This window comes from Lipophrys pholis, assembly GCF_963383615.2.
Source record: "Lipophrys pholis genome assembly, chromosome: 1".
In the NCBI taxonomy this organism is placed as follows: domain Eukaryota; kingdom Metazoa; phylum Chordata; class Actinopteri; order Blenniiformes; family Blenniidae; genus Lipophrys; species Lipophrys pholis.
In genome coordinates, this window is record NC_137635.1 from 33,447,526 (window position 1) to 33,467,931 (window position 20,406).

Below are 20,406 nucleotides of genomic sequence, written 5' to 3' on the forward strand. Positions count from 1 at the left end.
GCATGACTGTGTCAAGTTCAGTAATACAAACAAATATATCCACATGGAAAAGAGACAACACAAATGTTCCTGTCTTTGGTATAATAAATTTTAAATTTGTGAATATATGTCATGTTGTTTGGAATCTGTTCTGTATTGATAAACCCAAAAAAATTCAAAAGACCTTTTGGCTCTCATGATGGGACTTTATGTAGTGGAATTAATTTTAAACATTCATACAAAAATAATCTTAAAATAATAAATTTAACATGTAGATATTCTATTGAACGTATAATGCATTAATCTGTGAATGTAAACATTATTTTATTCCTTCAAAGTCTGGTTTTCAGAAGGAGCTTTCTTTCCAAGCTTCCTTTCTTGACGTACTCCTTCCATGTAGAGATTTATTCCATCAAGGCTTCACGTGCACGTTCTCCATGACGAGACCAGCATTCGCAGGTTTCTTATACTTCTTCTTCACACAGACGACGCTGATTATTGTGATGACCAACATGGCTGCCAGTACAGACAGAGAGGAGGCCAGAGCAAGGGTGGTTTTATCCTGCAGGTAGCCCTTATACTGGCAGCTGCTTCCGTAGTACCACCAGTCGTCACCCACCACACACCTGGAGAGGAGAGAGGCCGACATGAACGCCAGGCTCAGTAATATACATCGGAAAATAAACAAGGCACAAGCATACAATTCTACAAAAATGTAAAGCAAAAACCAAGGGCGTCCTTCTGTTTGGGAATATTCACAGTATGTTAGTAAATCTCAAACAATTAGAAAATGATTGAAGTTCTCAATGTTTCACTCCCGTAAAGCAGCAAGACATCGGTGCAAGATCAAATATCTTTAGGTAAGTTTTTATTACTTTTTAGTCAAAAATACAGATTAGAAGTGAAACATTCTGTTTATGTTGCTTAAATATAAAATATGTTCAAGTTTCCTCGTTTGAATTTTGACAAACACCTTTACAAATAATTGACAATTTGTCTGATTAGTCAATTTGTAAATAGATAATTGCAATTTCCAGTGTGTTTCACGCTCTCGTTATGCCTTTTGTTTTATTAGAAGCACTTTTGCATCAGTTATGACTGGACATTCTAATATTACTGTGAAACACGACAAACAGGCAAAAACGTCAACATGTGGCCCTATTGTGCAAAGTCCATAATGCATTTTATGAAGTTGTGTAATGCATTTAACACTTTGCTTTAACACTCCTTATGTGCTTTAATTTTATTTTTTTGCTTTTACCACAAGTCAGATAAAAATGAAATATTGACATTATTTTCACAATCCTGTTTGTTAATTTTCCTTAACAAAAAGTTGACCAAACACTTCTGCTCTGGCTTTCCAGTTGTAAACAGTTAAATCCCCATCGGGCAGATTGACCAGTGTCTCTTATTTCAGATTGATTGGACACAGCAGAAGTGACCAATCCTGGTGCAGGAGGACCATCATCCTGCATGTTTCCAAGTCTCCACGTTCCTGCACATCTGATAATTATGAGTGGCTCGACATTAAGCTTTTTGTCGAAGGAACACTTACATTTTTTTTTAAAAACATCTTGTTATTTTCTATTGTTTTAGATATGCTTGTATGATTTTGAAACCTTTGTAAAGAGATAGACCAACTGTCCTGTTTCAATTCTTTACATTTACACATAAGTCTATGTCAGCTACATTGTAATCTTAGAAAAGTCAGACACTGGCTTTGAAAGGCTTCCAAACAGCTGGAGTTTGATCAAATTGTCTAATGATAACATTATAATAAGACAATGATTTGTACTATGGACTCTTATGTCACATTTCACTTTAAAAAAAAAAAAATTAATCCTAAACAAATAAAAGAGAACATTTACAGTTTTACCATTCAATGATACACAATTAATGCCACTTTGTATGGGTGCAACAATAAAAGTAACAATAGAGTACTTTTTTAAAATAAAGAAAAACTTCAGAACAATTGTAAATGCCGCAATTAAATAAACCAATAAAATTTCAACTTGAAACAACTAATATTAATTTAAATAAGACAGAATTTGTTCAATTAAATAAAAGTGTATAAGTGTAAAAGTTAATGTTTTGATTATTTAATGTGGATTTCCTGATACAAATCTGGAGTTTTAATGAGCACTATGGCTCCTTCATTTATTCAGCCTATAACTGATCACCTGACTGATTTGAAAAGTTTGTTTCCGTACAGTAACCCAAAGGGATCTCTGCACGTTTTCTCTGCATTTGAACTCGTCCATTGTTTGCATTTTGCGGCTCTGTGACTGCAGCTCACCTGCAAGCAGCTTTGCCTTCGTGCATCACGCAGACTCCCTCATTCTGACAGGTCACACCCAGGCAGGCCTCGGGGGGCTGGGTGGTGGCAGGCTTCGGGGTGGGGGTGGAAGTGAGGGGATTGTGGGTAGAGGAAGGTACAGGCTGGGTCACTGTCAGGTGGGACACATCTGGAGAGGGCCAGCACCACAAGAGCAGCAGTTAGATGGAGCCAAGTGGAGGCGCTGGATGTTTAGATCACATGACTGTGTTTCTCTGACATTCAAAGCTCAATGGATTTACATGTGGCACTACTCCTGCTCAACACGTGATCGGTTGGCACAAATAAATGCATTAAAAATGAATCCCATGAAAAGAAAACATTCAAAAGAATGCAGTTATAAGGTATGACATTTAGAAACTAAGTGATAACATTTTTAAACAACAGTGATGGTAAGTTAATATGAATATTGGCTATATTTCTTTGTTATGGAAGGTTAAAATGAGTTGTGATCTCAGTATCCTTAAATGTGATAATCATGTCCTCCAATAAGGTCCGTTCATACATTAAAGTAATTTATAGTATATTCTGGTGATGACTGAATGCTCTCAGTTTAAAATGAATCTCAAATCTTATTTACTTCAGTGTTGTACTAAACACCAGTATCTCAAGCCCTGATTTATAATTGATAGAAAGTACAGTCTCAGCAGCCTTCATACAGTCAGTTTATTTTCTATCCATGATGGGTTTTAATAAAGTGGCTGAATGCTGCTTAACCTCCTTTGGATTTGGTCCAGGTCGCATTTAATGAATCTGCCCCAGTTTACCTGAGGGGTACGGCTGTATTTTAGTTAGTTCTCAAAAAGATATAATACACTGTACAGATTAATTTAAAAAGAAATCCTGTTACTTGTATGACCAGAAGAGGCGAAACAATACGATTAACCCTTTACAGAGCAAACACAAGAACGCTTGAAGCTGGAGAATTTCAACCGACTTCAAACCTTTCGAAGATCATTCAAGAGTCAATTTTTAGCACAATTTTCTTTTCTTTTGATCTTTTGATTTTGAGGGAAAAGTGCAGGTTTGAAACCTTTCTGCTCTGTAGGAGCTCATAGAATCTTGTTGAGAAATCTCATTCAGTCTTACATTGTAACGTATTACTTATTTATGATTATCAACGTTAATATTAATTTATTAATAATGTTGATAATTTACTCAATTTGAAAAAAATTATTCACAAGCAGCATCGGTTTCAATTTGTCACACAACTAGCTTTTCATGTGTTGTGTGAGGATCATTAACTCATCGTTGTTCATTTGTAAGAAACGGGAAGAAATGAGGACGTCATCAAATCTGGTCAGTTGGCTGATAAAGGGTTAATGAGCATGTGTAACATCTCATACAGAAGTTACACACATAAAGTGCCAATAAATCCTGATATTTACAGTTACTTACATTTCCACTTGAAATTAATTTAGTTCATATCAGGAGTCTGCTGCTTTGTCTCCATTTTCTATGAGTTTATAAATCAGCTTATTTCAAAAAAGTGCCAACATCTACATTTTAGAGCATCTTCCTGGTGGATCGGCCCAAGGTGAGAGGAACGACACCAGGCTGAATCTCAATGTGTGCTTCACAGTAATGCAGCAATAATACAGTTACTCTATGTGCGTATCATCTTACATCAACTTTACCTTCCATAGTCAGGAGAAAGATGGCGTCTCCCCCCTTGATGAAATCCCTGCTTTTGGCCCTCAGGTGGGTGAGATACACGGTGGTCCCAGTGCCTGGCCCACGGAAATACTTTGTCCCGTCCGGTTCCGTGACCTCAACGCCAACCTTACGGGGGTCATCCCAGAAAAACTGGTCGGAGTCTGTTTAAAAGAATGTGCGAATGAAATATCAGATCAGATCACACCAAGAGCAGTGATCTCCCGGGTGTACAAGTTAGAAATATTCAAAAACAACATGATGATATCTGTTGGAGGAGCTGCACCTGTGACCTTCCTGCCGGGGTCAGTGGTGACGCTGCGCTGGTTGGACATGCGCTTCTGGATGTGAGAGTTTTGGTCCATGAGCATCATGGTGATCTGTTTCCAGGGGCACGGCCACTTCTGCCCCGCGTCGCCCTCATGGGCCACCAGATGAGCGTACGCCGACAGCTCACCAGGGTAGTCCGCCTTGCCGCTGGGGTACAGCTGCATCTGGAAGGTGTAACCCTCTTTGGAGGTGAAAGGGGGGCTAAAGATGGAAGTGTCGTTCGGAGTGGTTTCCATAGCGTTACGGAAGTCTTTCACTCGCCATATAAACTCTGGACAGGTGGTTTCAGAAAGGTTAATATCATCCAGGGACAGTCCTCCTGTCGCTGGCCCATTGGCCACTTTGGTGCCTTCAAAGACAACACGGAATTTCTTCCGGACGTCCAGACTGACATGGTGCAGATCCCACTGATTCTGGACCGATCCTGTTACAGCACATGAGGGGAACGTATTGACTTTTTTAAGCCACAAAAGCACAATAATCACCAACAGCGGTAATTTAATGGTAGTCACCTTCTACGGTCTTTATAAAGCGCAGTGTTCCATTGGGGTTAGCGGCGTCGTATTCCCTGACGTGGATCTTCAGGGTGTCGGTGGGACCGGCACTGTTGTAGAAGAAGAACTGCAGACACTGGTAACCTCTTTTGGGGTAGAGGATCCTGCTCTCCAGCAGGCTCGTGTCCCCAACGCTGGCCATGCCGGTGCTGAAGTGCATGAAATACCCAGAGCCTGAAGATGTAATAGGTAAACGGTTGGTAATGAGAAATTTTAACTTTGTGACTGTAACAAGGAAACTACTTTTATACTTCCTGATCAATTGGATTTTGTGGTTTGTTCACAAATGTTTAATTTACCAAGTGTATAGAACTGCAGGATAGGACATAATGTATGTGCACGTACTGTACATATGTATAAAGATTTATTTTGTTCAATTTATTTGTGGTTGATGTGGTGATTTAACACCAAAATAGCTGTATAGAAGTTCTTTATATTACAAACCTTTATATCAGTTTCACCCATCGATATCACTATATCTGAAATCATCTGTACACGTTCCTCCTACCTACTGACAAAGTGTCTATCCTAATCGTTACGATCAGGAATTGGCCTGGTTTAACCTGCGGTTGGACAAAATATTGGTTTTACATTGGACAGGTCACTCTGGTTTGAAAAAGGGGTGAATTACTGTGACATGCAGAAGAATAGTGCAGATGTGACATCATTATTTAGCACTTGATCCTGTGAATGACGACATTTGGTAACGTCCACATTCGCTGCTGTTTCTTTCAAACTAGGTCTCCTGACTGAGCACTTGAGTGGACTGGAGCACACATGAGTGAAGTGAATCTTAAAACATGCTCAGTGCCTTTTGGTCAGTCAAATGTAAGATACTTTCAGGACAGTCAATTGCATATTTCACAGAAATCATGTGACAAATGAATCCACGTAAGGGACTATGTGTGATTTTGGCTTGTATACTTCTTTCAAATTGATTTCCTTATGTATTAACGTCACGTGAGTGTTCATCCAGAACTCTCTGGATTGGAATAGTTTGAGAGCGTCACAATCCACCAAGGTGATTCCCACCGTTGCATTTGCCCATGTTGGAGTAGTCGGTTTCAGGTCCTCCAGCAACTGTGGCGACCCGAACCCAGTCACGCTTGTCTCCTCGCCCCTGGATCATACCGCAGATGTTCTCACGCTCAAAGTCGCATGAATCCAGAAAGGTGGAGCCCTGGGCTGGAGAGCATATCAAAAACACATACACACACACACAGCTGTATTGAGCACTTTGGACTGCAATAAAGCCATCACTTGCACAGTCAAGTCATCAAATGAATGGCTGCATTATTCCATCGGAGCAAAATTCCAGAGATAAGGTTTCCGATAAAAATAGATTTCAAGCGATGGCTCGGGGAGACATGTCCACGCCACGCAGTGAGGTGAAACTTCAGAGCTCTCACTGCAGTTGTAGAGGCGGTGCAGCTTCAGCAGGTCACTGTCACTGAACTCCATCCGCTGGCCGATGACGTCACTGAAAGCAGGGATCCTGGTGACGATGGTGGGCTCGGTGCCGTTACGGAAGGCGTTTTTACTGTAGTGCATCATGGAGCCGTAGTCGTAGGGCACGCCCAGCGAGCTGGAGGTGGTGTCGTCGTAGGTGTTGAAGTTGTGTTCCTTGCCTGCAGATCAGACAGTGAGATATCAGCGCAGTTCCACCCAGCGCGGCTTATCACAACATCCATGTTTATGGCTTGTTTTCAGGTGTGTTTATTGAGATCCTTCGTAAAAGTAACTCATCAACAGACGGCGAGAAGCTTGGAAAGCAACGATTGCTGACACGTCAAAGTACTTTCCGTGTAGACTTTGAAAATGAATTTGCCTTCTACAAATGATGACTGTTCAGTCATTTGAATCGGTTGAGGAATGACGTTTAGAATAAAATATTGGAAACAAGTACTCAATTTATATACATCAGTCACTTTTTAAAAAGTAGAGAAATGACTTTACTTGATAGCTACCGATTATTTAAAAAAGAAGTTTGTAGTTACTTGGAAAAGTCCTCCACATTATTGTCTCTCTCAATTGGGACACTATAGTTTCTTCCTTTATTTAAATTTTTTTTACATATTAGCTGTTATGGTTCTTTACTCGTTAAGCTCAGCTGAAGTTTCACCAGGTAGCGGGAGGAAGAGGCTCTGTGGTCTTGATGGTAGCACTTTTTGTAAAACAAAAATAAAACAGCTAAGTTAAAATACTAACATACGGCCCACTGTCATAATATTTATTCAAACCCGTTAAGGCGTCGCAGCTCTTATGGGTTCAGGCTAATGTCAACGTTAAGATCAGTACGTTACGAGACGCTCCTCCTCCAGTAATCTGGAGTTTAGTGAAACAGTAACATTAAAAATAAAAGCTTTACATGGTCTGTAGAGCAAATCTTCAACGTGGGAGTTTTGTCTACAGCACTGAACAAAAGGTGCACATTTTTAATTGACAAAAGTAACAACTAAGTAATGCAAGTATGTATAGTTATAATTTGCATACTACTAAAAGTAGAGATACTTCATTGAAGCACTTTACATGAGCAACTTGTAAGTGGAAAAAAAAGGTTTCCACCTGCAAATAGAGAAATTCATCCCCAAGTGGGACGTTTCGTTTAGCTCAAACATGTTAATGTGATATTAATGTCAAAATGTGTGCATCTAATTAAGAAGAAAAAAAGCACACTCAACACATCCAGTGAACCCAGTGAATCAATAATACAGACAATCAAATATGCCTGAGTTTCTATGAATAACGACATTGTTGTTCGTCGTTTATCTGCATATTTTTGTACAACTGACTAGTTGTTTTCATGTTGTCATGTGAATGCTCAAAGTAGAAAATGAGAATTTTTTTTTTAAGTGATAACTTTCTTAGTTCCTTCAATAGCAACAATGCAATAGTTCTATTATCAATATCTGGTAGTATGTTCCTTCCGGTGTCTCAAATGGTTCATACCCTCTGAGATGCGATCCCACATGATTTGGACGTAATCATCGCGGTCAGACCTGGACTGCTCGTGCCAGAAACCCAGAGCGTGAAGGAACTCATGTTCGATGGTGGCGATACGATCACAGTTTGTCCCTATTGAGAGTCGCTGCTTTCCAATTTTCCGGTTACCGACAGAGGAAAAACAGCTTTTTGGGAAGAGAAAAACCCCCAAAGAGGATCATCACACAAAACCCACAATGTGTCATCTCATTTGATCATATGATAAAGAAGATATAATCAGACTATTGCTTCACTCATTGACAATATTAGTGTTTTTGTTCTCGCCTTACCCGCTCCCTTTAAAGATGGAAATATAGTTTGCTTCTCCACTCCAAGGCTTGAAGTCGATGCAGCTCTTGAGCCGGTACTGCTCGAAGGCCTTGAGAATGACACCTTTAGCATTGATCTCTGCAGAGAAGATATTTCACTGCAATTAGAGATGAAGAGAATCAACGAATCCAAAGTTGGAGCTCTGGTCAGTTATTCAAGGATGCAAATATTTAGGATGATGTTACGGGCTGCTTGTTAATTATTATAGATAAATAAGAATGTTGAATGTTAAGCCTCGCTTGAAGGTTTTGTTGCAACTAAATATCACTACTAATGCTGCTAGGTAATAGTAATGTAAGGTAAACATTGCAGGTAATTTCCTGAATCAACAATGTCAAATTAAAAAGTGAGTTTTTGTCTTGTTTTGTCTTTTTTTTTTTTTTTTCTAACAAAATGAACCCCGTAAACATACAGAAATATTTGTTTTAAAAAAACCAATCATGTCTGGTATTGTATACACAACGTGTACATTGTTTTAAAACTATATCACATAAATAATATTCTTATTGATGCGAACATGAGGAGCTTTTGCATGAATTGAAAGTTTCTGATATGCACCCTTACCCAGGTCATCTTCCATGTAGTATGGGACTGTTTTTGGCCACCTGTACTCATCTCCTATCAAGGAATTTCGAGTTTGTTTCTGCAGCGACCAGCGAAAACAGACGACACACAGACACGAGCAACATGAATCATATCAAACTTTCTTTCAATAAAAATGCAGCACAGGTGAAAATCAACACACCTCATCAAGCACAATATCTCCTTCCACAAGGTTTAGCCCTGCCTCTGAAAAGAAAAAGAAAAATGTACTTAGAAGGATACTGAAGTTAAAAGAGAAATATATCGGCTCTATATACCTTCATTGATGTCAAAAATGTCAAGGTCCCGTCCACCATCCACGTCATAATCTGTCAAATGAAGATGTATAAACATGAAAAGAAGAAGATGAAAATGAAGATGAAGATGATGAACAGAAGAAGAAGAAGAAGAAGAAGAAGAAGAAGAAGAAGAAGAAGAAGAAGAAGAAGAAGAAGAAGAAGAAGGAATGATAAAGTTTATACTTACCGGGCACTTTTGCTGTGGGCTGATCAATATAAAACAAAACAAAGATAATTTTAGAGGTGCATAAATCATTGAAATGATTTCATCATAGTTGTAATTTCCCAATAACGTAACACAATTTCTCACCAAGCAGAGAGCTGCACCACACAGAAGACACACAGCTTGAAGAAGCCTCACACCTGAACATCTCTGCCCGGCCATGGCACACGGTTTGGTGCAGGCGACGGCCACTGAGCCCTGACACACGCGCTGAGGCGAGAAAAATAAAGATACACGTGATCAGAGGTCAATGACTGACAGAGCTGTAAAGAGTTTGAGTTACACAGCAACTTCACTCTGTTAAATAATCTGCCAACAAATCTTTACACGCCTATGTAGTTATAAAGTCCTGTAGCGGTCTTCGTCTGCCTGCCACGCTTAGTGTCCTTTCATATTTGATATGTAAACACAGCCTTTTAAAATCTGTTTCCTTCCTTTTAATTTCTTACGCTTATCAGAGCTTTATCGAGTAGTTCAAAGATCATCTCCCGGCGGTGCAGATTACCTGGGATTTTCTTTACAATTCTTCTTCCCCAGCTGTCAAAACTTACAGTTTAATGGTTAAAAGAAGTCACAGGGAGCTTTTAACATCAAGTGCTGCTTCTTGCTTGTGCAGCTTTGATTCTGACACCTTCTATCACACCCTACTGCCCTCAAAAATCAGCTGTTACCCCGAGAAATTATTTCTTATTATATTTTTTTATCATCTATTATTACCAAAACAACAAACAGTAAACTGTGATCTGATGCAGCTATATGGTCCATTCAAAGTGTCATGGACTATGTGAGAATCTATCTATCTCTCTATCTATCTATCTCTCTATCTATCGATCTATCTATCTATCGATCTATCTATCTATCTCTCTATCTATCGATCTATCTATCGATCTATCTATCGATCTATCTATCGATCTATCTATCGATCGATCTATCTATCGATCTATCTATCTAGATTGTTCAAAGTATTATTGTGACTTTACTGTCTTAAAACCTGAAAGACTAAAACCCCAACACTTATTGGTAGAATAACCCAAAGTTGGATAAAATAGCACCACCATGTGGCCACTGGAGTGTGTGCGTGTAAAAACCTATAAGATCCCCTTGAATTGTTGCAGCATTGAGTTTTGACTTTCAGATTAACTCATAGTTACTTAGCCAGCACTCTGTATTTATCCTATCATTTTAAAGACTTCTGATGTTTCAGTATCGATCAGTTGAACATAAATCGACAGCGGGGAGTAAAAAGGGAAACGTGTCGTCTATGCAGCCGACATCACATTCTCTGCGTGTCTGGATGCTGCCTGTAAGGAAGGATCTCCACTTCATCCAAGCAGCATCTGCTCTCCCTCCTGTTGTGGATTTGACCTTAGATGATTTGTCAAGTTCACGTTGTTGTTCACAGTCCTATATCTCTCTCTCTCACACACACACACACACACACACACACACACACACACACACACACACACACACACACACACACACACACACACACACACACACACACACACACACACACACACACACACACACACACACACACACACACACACACACACACACACACACACACACACACACACACACACACACACACACACACACACACACACACACACACACACACACACACACACACACACACACACACACACACACACACACACACACCTTTCTGGGCTGAAGATTAAAGTCTCCTCGTTCTGCCGGAGTAAAGATAAGACCAGAAGAGACTCATTTCTTATCATCATGCACACCGTTTATTTTTTTTATTGAAAGTTCACAGCAGAAGCAGGATGAACGACTTACAGAGCAGCTTCACAACAGCCTGATCATCGAACACGCGGCGTCCTCCAGTCCGCAGCCTTGCAATATCAGTACAGTTTTCACTCCGTCGAACATTTCACCATTTTAACATACAGACGGACCTTAGACCAGCCGACTTCACTCCTGAAAGCAGTACTACCCGTCCGCTTCACCCCCATATGTGTCGTTGTAGAGTCCTCACTTTAACCACACAAACTCTCATTTTGAATTTTCTACCCAAATCACGACTAGATCGGAAACAACTTCAGCTGATTTAAAATCAGTTTCATTCTCTATCGAGTTTTTCTTTGTTTCAAATATTTAGCATCATTTGGAGAAAAAAAAGAAGAAAAAAGAAAGAAAGAAGTAAATATAATCCCTGGTAGACTGAAGTTGAGATGTGCAGATACATTTGAAGGTCCACTAAAATCCATAAACCAACAACCAAAAAAAAGAAATCACAGTGGGCAGACAATGCTTTGTATATAATATTGCAATACATGGGAAATAGTGTAAACATCTTTTAAGTCATTTGTTGTCTCTGAATTGGGAGTGCGTGAACTTCAACCTGACTTTTATTACAGTAAAGTCAATTATCTGGCACGTCACTGTAAATCTGCACTTTTATCTGTGTGACAACAGTCAGTATCGCTCTCATCTTGATGAGTATATCGGAAATTTTCAAAAAAATATAGAAAACATTGACAGGAGCCGGCACTGCAAAGTAGGATTTAAGGTTTTAGCTGCCTGTATTCAAGTTTCTAAAGTCAAGTAATTAAGTTGAACTGTGTCGAACTTGCCTGATTTGATCTTGACTTCCGTTCACTCTGCTGCTAAAGCAAATCCCCCCAAAAACTCTCCATCAATATACTCCTTTAACAATAGTACCCTGTTTTGTAAGGCCGACTCGAACAATCTTAAATTATGCCAACCACCTGTACCGCACACGTTTATATCTACAATTAAAATCCACGGAGTTCACTCTTGTCAAAACCTGGTACCTTACCGAAAGGCCAATCCAACAAGCCTTCATAGACTTGCATGTCTCACACTGATGTGTTCCGGATCGGGTTTGAATTTACACCGTCAAAATGTATCGTCTGTTAAAGAAGGCTAGAGAAAGCTAGAGAAATTATCTGTGAAACAAGTAACAGAAATTATTTGCTGTTTAATGTGGAAATCTCCGGAGGTCGAAGTGAAGATCGAACAATGCTGGCATGTCAAGCGTGAGCAGGACAAACGTTTGTCTGCAGAGTGTCTGCAGAGTGTGCTGGTGAACAGAGGGTCTGGTGTGAAATGCAGTCAAATGACCAGTAATCTCATAAAACTGACTTTTTTTTTTTTTTTAAGATTGTTGTTTCACTAAGATGATTCTATTGAGCTTAACTACAATGCAGAGCCCTCAAGGGTTTTTGTTGTTTTTCACTAAAATATCTCAAAATTAAAATGGATTTATGATGCTCTCGCTTAGTGTTGTGCTTCTCGGTTCAGTATTTCACATTAGAATGATACTGGGCTCCTCTGAAGGTGGGGGTAACAGTACGTTTGGGTGTGAGGAGAAGATGCGCCCCGACTCCAGTTTGTATGGGAGTGTGTGTCCGGAGCCGTCGTGCCGCAGCAGTCGCAGCCAGAATGCTTCCACCAATCCCACGTTGGAAACTTCACTCCGATTAGTACATATCTGTTGTCCCACAGTCATGAAATCATGCAGGCTTGTTCATGTTTACAGTATGCTCGTAGATACAGAAGGAAGGCGCCCTCCCTCCTCCCAACGCAACCGCCACAAACCACCAATGGCTCCGTGTTCGCGTCTCTCAGTTCTTGTCAAAATCCAGATCTGGTAGTCTTTTCACTAAAGCCTTATGATCCAAACTCACGGTGGCCACCAGTCCTCCTTCATTAGATGGAGATCCACTGTAGTCAATGTTCTCTCCTTTTAGAGTTGTCAGGTGGCCTCCTACAAAACGACATTTAGACAGTTCAGCACACATTAAGATGAACGAAAAGCCTAGTTTGTATGTTGAGTCAAAGTAGGAAGAGTTTGGTTATTTCATGAAATAGTTCTGACTTGTTTACAAAAGGAAGTGACGTGTTCAGAGAAATGAAAGGAAGTCTTGTTCCAAAAAGAAATGAAATTTGAAGGAAACCAAGTCATAATGAGTTGCCACATTACCCATTGCGTTCAGTATTGCCGTCCCGGCGCAGATGTCCCATTTCTTTATAAAAGTGACGTGGATGTAAACATCTGCCTGGTCGATAGGATTTGTGTCAGTGACAGGCATCTTCAGCAGGGACAGCACCTTGTATCCTGAAAGATAAAAACACACACATCACTAAGAAATAGCTGCAGCTAGTTTCTCTTCTTACTTGGACAGAGACAGGAAAACACAAGGAGCGACAGTAAGATGATATCAGTGGGAAACGCTATTGATTAGCCTGGAAAGAGGATTCAGAATTCAGAAGCCTACGACTGAACTCTATTCTCGTCTCACCTGCGCCACCTGCTGGTATGATCGTTGTGTTGGTTCCAAAAGCTTTATGAATGAAGCTTTGAACTTTCCCCGAGTGGGAGCGCGACACGATGACTTTGGGGGGGTTGAAGTTGTAGGAGGCCCGAGACAGCATGTTCGATCCCTGACCGACGTACGCCCAGGCTGGAAGGAGAGGACAACAGCAACAGCATCAGTCCAGCTCAGGTTTCACGCTCACTGCTCAAGAAATGGTTAGAAAATTAAATGCCTGCCTGTTTAACGATGCTCATTTGATTGTGGTAAACGTTTCACAAACTACAAGAAAAATATGACACAAAAGAAGCCCAATAATACGATGAAGCGAAAATATCATCCCATTATCAGTGTTACTTTCAAGCAGAGGCCATAATTATCAGAAACAACTTTTTAAAATGCTTGAAACTTTTATGTATCTTGAGTGCAGAAATACGTGTTAATGTTTTGGAGATTTACTTATAAAGCAGCTAAATAAAAAGCATGTGACAATACCACCAAAACAAAACCAAAAAAAAAAAAAAGAGAGAATTTCTAATCATTAACGAAAACAAATAGAAACATTATACAGACAAATACACAACATAAAACTTTAATTCCCGTGTGGAAAAAAACCCAGAAACTCACCAGTGAAGCCACTGAATGGCTGATGGATGACTCCGATCACTGGTTTTCCCTCCAAGGCCACACAAACCATCGTGGTCACGTACTTCGAAAGGTTTTCTGCACAGTGAAGAGACGAAGAGGGGGAAAAGAGAGAACATGATTTGAGTAAGAAAGAAGTTTGAAGATTTGGGTGCAAACAAGTAAAAAAAAAAAGGATGAACAGCAGAGAAAACAAAATGTGTGGAAACACTGTGTATCGTCAGTCCTCTGAGCTCGGAATTTAAATCTTTAAAGTCACAAAACAATTAAAAGTAAAACAGAATAAAAGCGAATGGAGCTAAACTGCCTTAAGGAGGATATCAGGTTCACATTAATGGGGAATTATTTAATCACTACCAAAGCATCATAAATCTTTGAATTATTGTTGTATATTAAATCTATTTGAGGCAATAATGGTATAAAATACTCTCACAATTTCTTGGAGCAGGTAGATGACCTCCATTTGTTTTCTAACTCACTTAAAAAACTGAAAATGGTTCCTTTGCTGACTCATTATTATCTATATCCGTTATTCATAGGCACTCAGCATGTTTAAAGTGTATTTTTTTATAATTTTGTTGAATATTTGAAGAGGAGCAGGCAACAATATATTAAATGGCTATTATATTACACAGCTGTCATAATGCATTTACACCCAACCATTCAGCGCTGCAAATTCCTCCCTGGTTGGGTGAGTCACTCCCCCAACCAGTGAGTTGGGTGAGTGACTTGACTGGCTGCATTTTCATGCAGCCAGTCAAGCAGGTCTGCTGCACCTTTATTCATCCGGGCTATTCCACATGAAAAAGGCGTTGCACCTAATGCTGGTCAGCCTTTAAGCTGGAATCCGTCATTAACTTTTCCATGAGAATTTAAGGGGCTTTCGCATCGGACAAGTGGAAAATGTCCTTGTTTTGACCCAGTTCCTACAGAATGTGTCACAGCACCAGCGAGAATTGACATGCACACCTGTATATTCCTGTGTTGCATCAAGAGGGTCGATCCACACAGTGAGGGTCTCGGGAGGAACGTCTTTGCCCCCGTCGATCTTGTCTAGTATGTCCGCTGGTATGTCCCTGCTCCACGTCACAGTCTTATCCACCACCGTGTCAAACTCCTCACTATTCACCTGGAAACAGACACACACGCAGACAGAAAAAGCTCATTTCCTGGGTCCTCAAGGTACGGAGAATGATTAATAGAAATCACAATAATCTTTATTCACAGAGCACATGTCGTGACATGAACCCATTTTAGCTCAGGGCCCACATTCATCCTCACTTCATCTCAGCTGGCCCAGACTTTTAACTTGATGCTATAATATCCATTAAATACTGACAATTACAACATTTTCCTTTAGTTGTAGTAGGAGAAAAAAAGGTACATCCTATTCTTACATTTGATGCAACTTTTACTTCTTATACGTTAGACTTTGTTCACTATTTCTTAAGTATTGTGCACGGTGGTTACCGCTCCCGCCTCATGGAGAGAAAGTCGGTCTTTTCTCTGCAGGGTTTGGATGTTCCTCCTGGGTGTCTGTGGGATTTCTACGGGTAGTCACACGGTCCAAAAGACATGCATGTAGATGTAATAATTACCTACATTTGAAAAAGTGTTTGCTCATCTCTCTGTGTTGGACTGGTGACCTGCCGAGGGTGAATCCAGCCTTCCTTCATCTATCGTTAGCTCTGATTGGCTCCCTTAACTACTTAAATGTCTTCCGTAAAAATAGTCAAACTAAAGACTCTGCTGATCTCTGAGCTGTTAACATTGTTGTTGAACTCTGAGTCTCTGTGAAGCAGTATTACCTCCGCTCTCACACAAACTGAGTAATCTACACTTATCAGGAACAAAAGCTGCTTTTATTAATAAAATAACAGGTATTCTTTTCTTTCTTTTACACTTTATGGTCAATCTACAGTCCAGCCTGTGGATTTTGGCCGACGGGCCACATGTTCAACGCCCCTAATTTACACAGGGAAATATTAAAAAGACAATCAAATCTAACAGAAGAGGTCAAATCAAGGAGACATGACAAAATCAACAGTATATCATGAGCTGCTTGTTGAATCTTCCAGGTAATGAGGAAGTGCACCATAAATCCTCAATGCAAAATCACTTTTTTTAATTACTTTAATCCTATTTCTTTTAATAATACATATGTCAATCAACAATAGTGTTTTCATTATACAACCAATAGATTGTACTTTCAACTTTTTACTGACGATGAACCATCACATTTAGGGATCTTTCATTTCCAAAACAACATACTTAAAAGGTCCTCGACGCTTTTCAAGAGAAGATATCAGACTGTAAAAGAATACCACGACAAACCAAAAAGCATAATAAAAAACTGACCTTGACATCAGGGAAAGTGTTCTTCAGCAGGTTGAACATTTTCCGATGAGACATCAGGTCGCCCATAGTCATAGGGTCATTGGCTCCCTCCTTGGTCTTTCCCTTGGACTGTTCATTCAGGGCGTTGGCTTCACGCACCCTTTTCACCTTTGATAGATGAAGAAAACAAAACGCTTTTAATCAGAAAGGCAATATAGAATTATTACTTCATTCTATAACAATGAAAAGAATAAAAAAAATTTAATAAAAACCAATATCTGCCTGGGTAATGAGAGACAAGAAAACATCTGGTAAAGAAAATAGGCAATAAGTTAAATCAGGAGCAATTTTAGAGGTTAGTTTATGATTCGTTGGTTAGACAAAAAAAAAATAAGGAAAAGATAAAATATCATAATACTACCAAGGTAGTTAAATTATTTGATGAGGTTTAAAAAAAAAAAAAAAAAAAAGTGGTGTTTCCCAGCTAAATGCTGAGAACTTTTCCACCAGTTTAATAAACTACGGGGAGGAAAAGCTTTATTTTACCTCTTTGCCACCGAGTACAGCAGCTTCCACTGAGACCGCCAGCACGTCCCTCAGATCCACCTTCGTCTTTTGTCTGTCGAAGTGCATGAGGCCACAGAGAAAGACTGTTATCTTCTGAATGAAAAATAAAATAAATAAATAAATGAATAAAGGCTTCAACCTTTCGTGACATCAAACCTGGTGAAACTACTTCAGGCTGATCACGTTGTGGGCAGTGAATGAGATGAGGAGATTTGGACACTGAGGATCCTGTATTACAGCGGCTGTTTCATGCTCATATTCAGCATCTTACAATCGGACCACTGTCTTGGAAGATAATTGCACAGATCCAGTGTTTCCTCGCTGGAATCCAACAGTAACACTTTTGAGCCGGCAGTAGAGCCCAGTTTTACCTTTCGACACCCTCCAAACTTCTGAGCTGGCTCTTTACACACTCTTTGAAGTCAATCGAAAACTTTTGATTTCCAAAGAAACTATCTTCGTTTCATCCCTCCAACTACTGAAACGTGACAGTGCTCAAGATTTAACAGCCAATGGCAGGAAAATCTCGATTTTAACGAGTTAGAATTATCTTAAGTCCTTCTTAGTGTTCAGCAATGCAAGCAAATATTTGCAAGGCACAAAGGTTTAGTGAAATGAGATCCATCCAGTTTAGCAGGTTATTAGGGCTTCATATTGTTTTGTTGTATTAAAGCGTTCCACCTGCTGCAATAAAAATGTATACTTGTGTCTCAGGTTGTGATCATCTCCTAATCCTGATAGAACCTTTATTCATTCACCCAATAAACTGCTTTATCTACTACAGCCAAGTAAGTGGCTCCCTTAAACACAGGATTTTAATTCATTATACAAAAAAAACAAAAAAACAGCACATTCATTCCATGTCAGAGCCATAAACTCAAACAAGTTTATTGTTGTTTGATGTGTTGATGTGTATCGTTCATAGCGACGGTTCGCGGGTGAAAATACACAGAGAATGACAAGGTAGACGGAAACCACAAGAAACGACAAGAATCCATCCACAACATGAAGGAAGGGCCACCTGCTGAGAGAACTGTGGCTGTTTGAAAGGGAAAACAGACTCGCATCAAATACTAATGTGACAAATGTCCTCCAGGGTAGACAGACGCTTTTAGAAACCCTCGCGTGTTATGTGAGCACACACCTTATAACACCTTCTGTACACCGCACTATAAGCTTTAGATTTCAGTAAACACAACCACTCTACACTTGTTTACCACTCAGGTAACCTTTAATACACCAAGAAGGCTACAGCATCTCATTTTACTTTAATATGACACCTTTCGTAATCCTGTATGACACTACATGACAACAAACCTTACATATGAGATACCCATAACCTCAATGTGTCTCAGAGTCTGTCAAACAGGACCTTCCCCCACTGGTATTTCATTTAGTTGGATTCATTGTGCTGTCATCCAGTAGTGTCTCACTGCCCCAGGTGAAGTGACAGTTATCCAGTTTTCATGAACTGTGGTATCAAGATCAGTGGTATTTGACATGTGCTGTAAAAGTGAGTTTCTTCTCGCACTAATCTCCAGACTGCTTGGATTTTGACTCAGAACGATGTGCAATGATCGACTCCACCACTGACAGAACTGCAGTTTGCAAGAATATATCATATTTGCCCTGTTTACACTCTTATGAAAGGAGATTTTTGCACAAAACTGTGCAGAATTCCAGCTATAATCTGAGGACTGACAAATTCTAGATGCTTCCTGTAACTAATTTTAACTATATGATAGTTACCATTAAAACAGTGGGGAAACCTTATTTAAAGAAAAAAACAAAAAACTGAGAGCACATCTGTGTGGTTGGAGAACAAGCAACAAGAATACACAAACAAAAATCACCTCTAGGTTTGGAAAGCATGAAGAAAACAACTGTTGATTGCTAATCTAAGACAAATATGTTTTCTAAAACTACTACAAGACAGTGCCTGGAAAATCTTAAGTGGTAAAGAATGGCATTTTGGTCAATAACAAAATAGTTAGACACAATATAGTTCCATACAGAGAAGCAGACTAATATATATATATATACGTAGAAATATGAGCAATCAAGATGTAGGAAAAAAATCTTAAAGTGTGAGTCAGAAATGGAAGAAAGTGCTTTTTTCCCCCCATCTTGATTGCTTGACAGCAGCTTTAACAAACTATCATTGATCAGTAGCTCCTTTGGGTAGACCTGTCAATTTCAGTCTTGAGAAAACTGCAGGATGGACCAGCTTCTTAGTTGAACATCAGAAATATTCAAAAAGGCTGATTTCCAAATGTTGCCAACACAACATTAAGAAATCGAGCTGTCTTCCTCTTTCTGTCTTTTGAACAATGACGACTCCTTATTTCACTCTTAAGTTCCATGTCATCTATTACTGATGGATAGACAGATGAATGATTTGTTTAACTGGCTTGTGTTATTTGATTCAGTAGTAATATAGAGCCGTTATCATCTGTAAAACTGAAAATACAATGCTGTTAGGAGAACAGAAGTGGGCCCAATACTGATCCCTGAATTACCGTATGAGGCATTTCTCTAGCCACCACTAATAATCTGGTTTTAGCGACTGTTGTGTCGGTAGATGAACATTACCTGAAGGCAGACAGGCGGCTGGAGATGACCCCAGCGTACAGGTGATAAATGACCCCGACTCCCAGCAGGCAGAACACCGCCACACCGAGCGGGGAGAGTCGGATACCCATCGGAGCCATGATCGCAGTAAGATACGAGTTTTTCTTCCGGTTTGTATCCTACCAAACACAGATGTGTTCGCAGTAAAGTGGGACAGAGATATCAGTTAGCTGACGTGGCTATAACCTGAAGCTTTTCACCCGGCGTCCCGATTAAAAAAAGCCGAAACACGGGCACAAGGAGAAGCAGTCAAACACACAGATTCGCTCAGTGGGCTAGCTCTTTAGCATCATTGACGAACTTCACCAGATAATCGACTGTCTTCTTTGTTTTCAACGACATCCCGTTTCCCGAACAGCTCGTCGACTCGTCTCTGTCGCTGTTAAGTCAGTGAAACGAGCCGAGGACGGAGTTGTGTGGACAGCAGAGCAGAACAATCACAGCTCTGTTCACTCATTTTGCCTCCCGACGTACGGAGGTCACGACTCAACTTCTCTTCCGGGTTAGAGCTGATGACGTCATCACGTTTAGTCAACGCTTTAGTTAAATATATTTTTTGGAAACAATATATTCAGATGGTCAAAACTGTTCAACTGAAGACTATCATTCGAAAAAAAATGTGTTCAATTTCTATTTTTTTTCCACCACA

The 20,406-nt window shown here is 39.8% G+C and overlaps 2 protein-coding genes across 3 annotated transcripts; both read right to left on the minus strand.

Annotated features, from left to right (window-relative positions):
* Positions 1-168: 168 nt before the first annotated feature.
* Positions 169-9,454, minus strand: mep1bb (meprin A subunit beta b). Its single transcript, XM_080486132.1, has 14 exons — positions 9,355-9,454; positions 9,232-9,250; positions 9,024-9,074; positions 8,909-8,952; positions 8,728-8,806; positions 8,124-8,241; positions 7,801-7,979; positions 6,261-6,479; positions 5,884-6,036; positions 4,810-5,025; positions 4,254-4,721; positions 3,952-4,131; positions 2,276-2,444; positions 169-605 (listed from the first exon to the last, which is right to left on the minus strand). The coding sequence occupies exons 1-14, from the start codon at positions 9,427-9,429 to the stop codon at positions 392-394; spliced, it is 2,184 nt and encodes a 727-aa protein (XP_080342258.1). The 5' UTR covers positions 9,430-9,454; the 3' UTR covers positions 169-391.
* A 1,555-nt stretch (positions 9,455-11,009) lies between these two features.
* bpnt2 (3'(2'), 5'-bisphosphate nucleotidase 2) lies at positions 11,010-20,259 on the minus strand. Of its 2 annotated transcripts, none has more exons than XM_080464728.1 (9): positions 20,064-20,259; positions 19,719-19,876; positions 17,106-17,178; positions 16,581-16,727; positions 15,192-15,351; positions 14,205-14,300; positions 13,566-13,727; positions 13,247-13,381; positions 11,010-13,030 (listed from the first exon to the last, which is right to left on the minus strand). In XM_080464728.1, the coding sequence occupies exons 1-9, from the start codon at positions 20,097-20,099 to the stop codon at positions 12,888-12,890; spliced, it is 1,110 nt and encodes a 369-aa protein (XP_080320854.1). In that variant the 5' UTR covers positions 20,100-20,259; the 3' UTR covers positions 11,010-12,887. The 2 variants fall into 2 exon arrangements, with proteins under 2 accessions (XP_080320854.1, XP_080320855.1); XM_080464729.1 differs by having other exon boundaries at positions 20,017-20,254.
* Positions 20,260-20,406: the final 147 nt, after the last annotated feature.

Coding starts and splice junctions, on each gene's coding strand:
- mep1bb (XM_080486132.1), bottom strand. CDS start 9,429: ATGGCCGGGCAGAGATGTTCAGGTGTGAGGCTTCTTCAAGCTGTGTGT. Junction 8,807..8,908: donor GAGATATTGTGCTTGATGAG/GTGTGTTGATTT, acceptor TGGTCGCTGCAG/AAACAAACTCGAAATTCCTT. Junction 5,026..5,883: donor CAACATGGGCAAATGCAACG/GTGGGAATCACC, acceptor TTACATCTTCAG/GCTCTGGGTATTTCATGCAC.
- bpnt2 (XM_080464728.1), bottom strand. CDS start 20,099: ATGTCGTTGAAAACAAAGAAGACAGTCGATTATCTG. Junction 13,728..14,204: donor GCCATTCAGTGGCTTCACTG/GTGAGTTTCTGG, acceptor CTCTCCTTCCAG/CCTGGGCGTACGTCGGTCAG. Junction 13,382..13,565: donor CATACCAGCAGGTGGCGCAG/GTGAGACGAGAA, acceptor TTTATCTTTCAG/GATACAAGGTGCTGTCCCTG.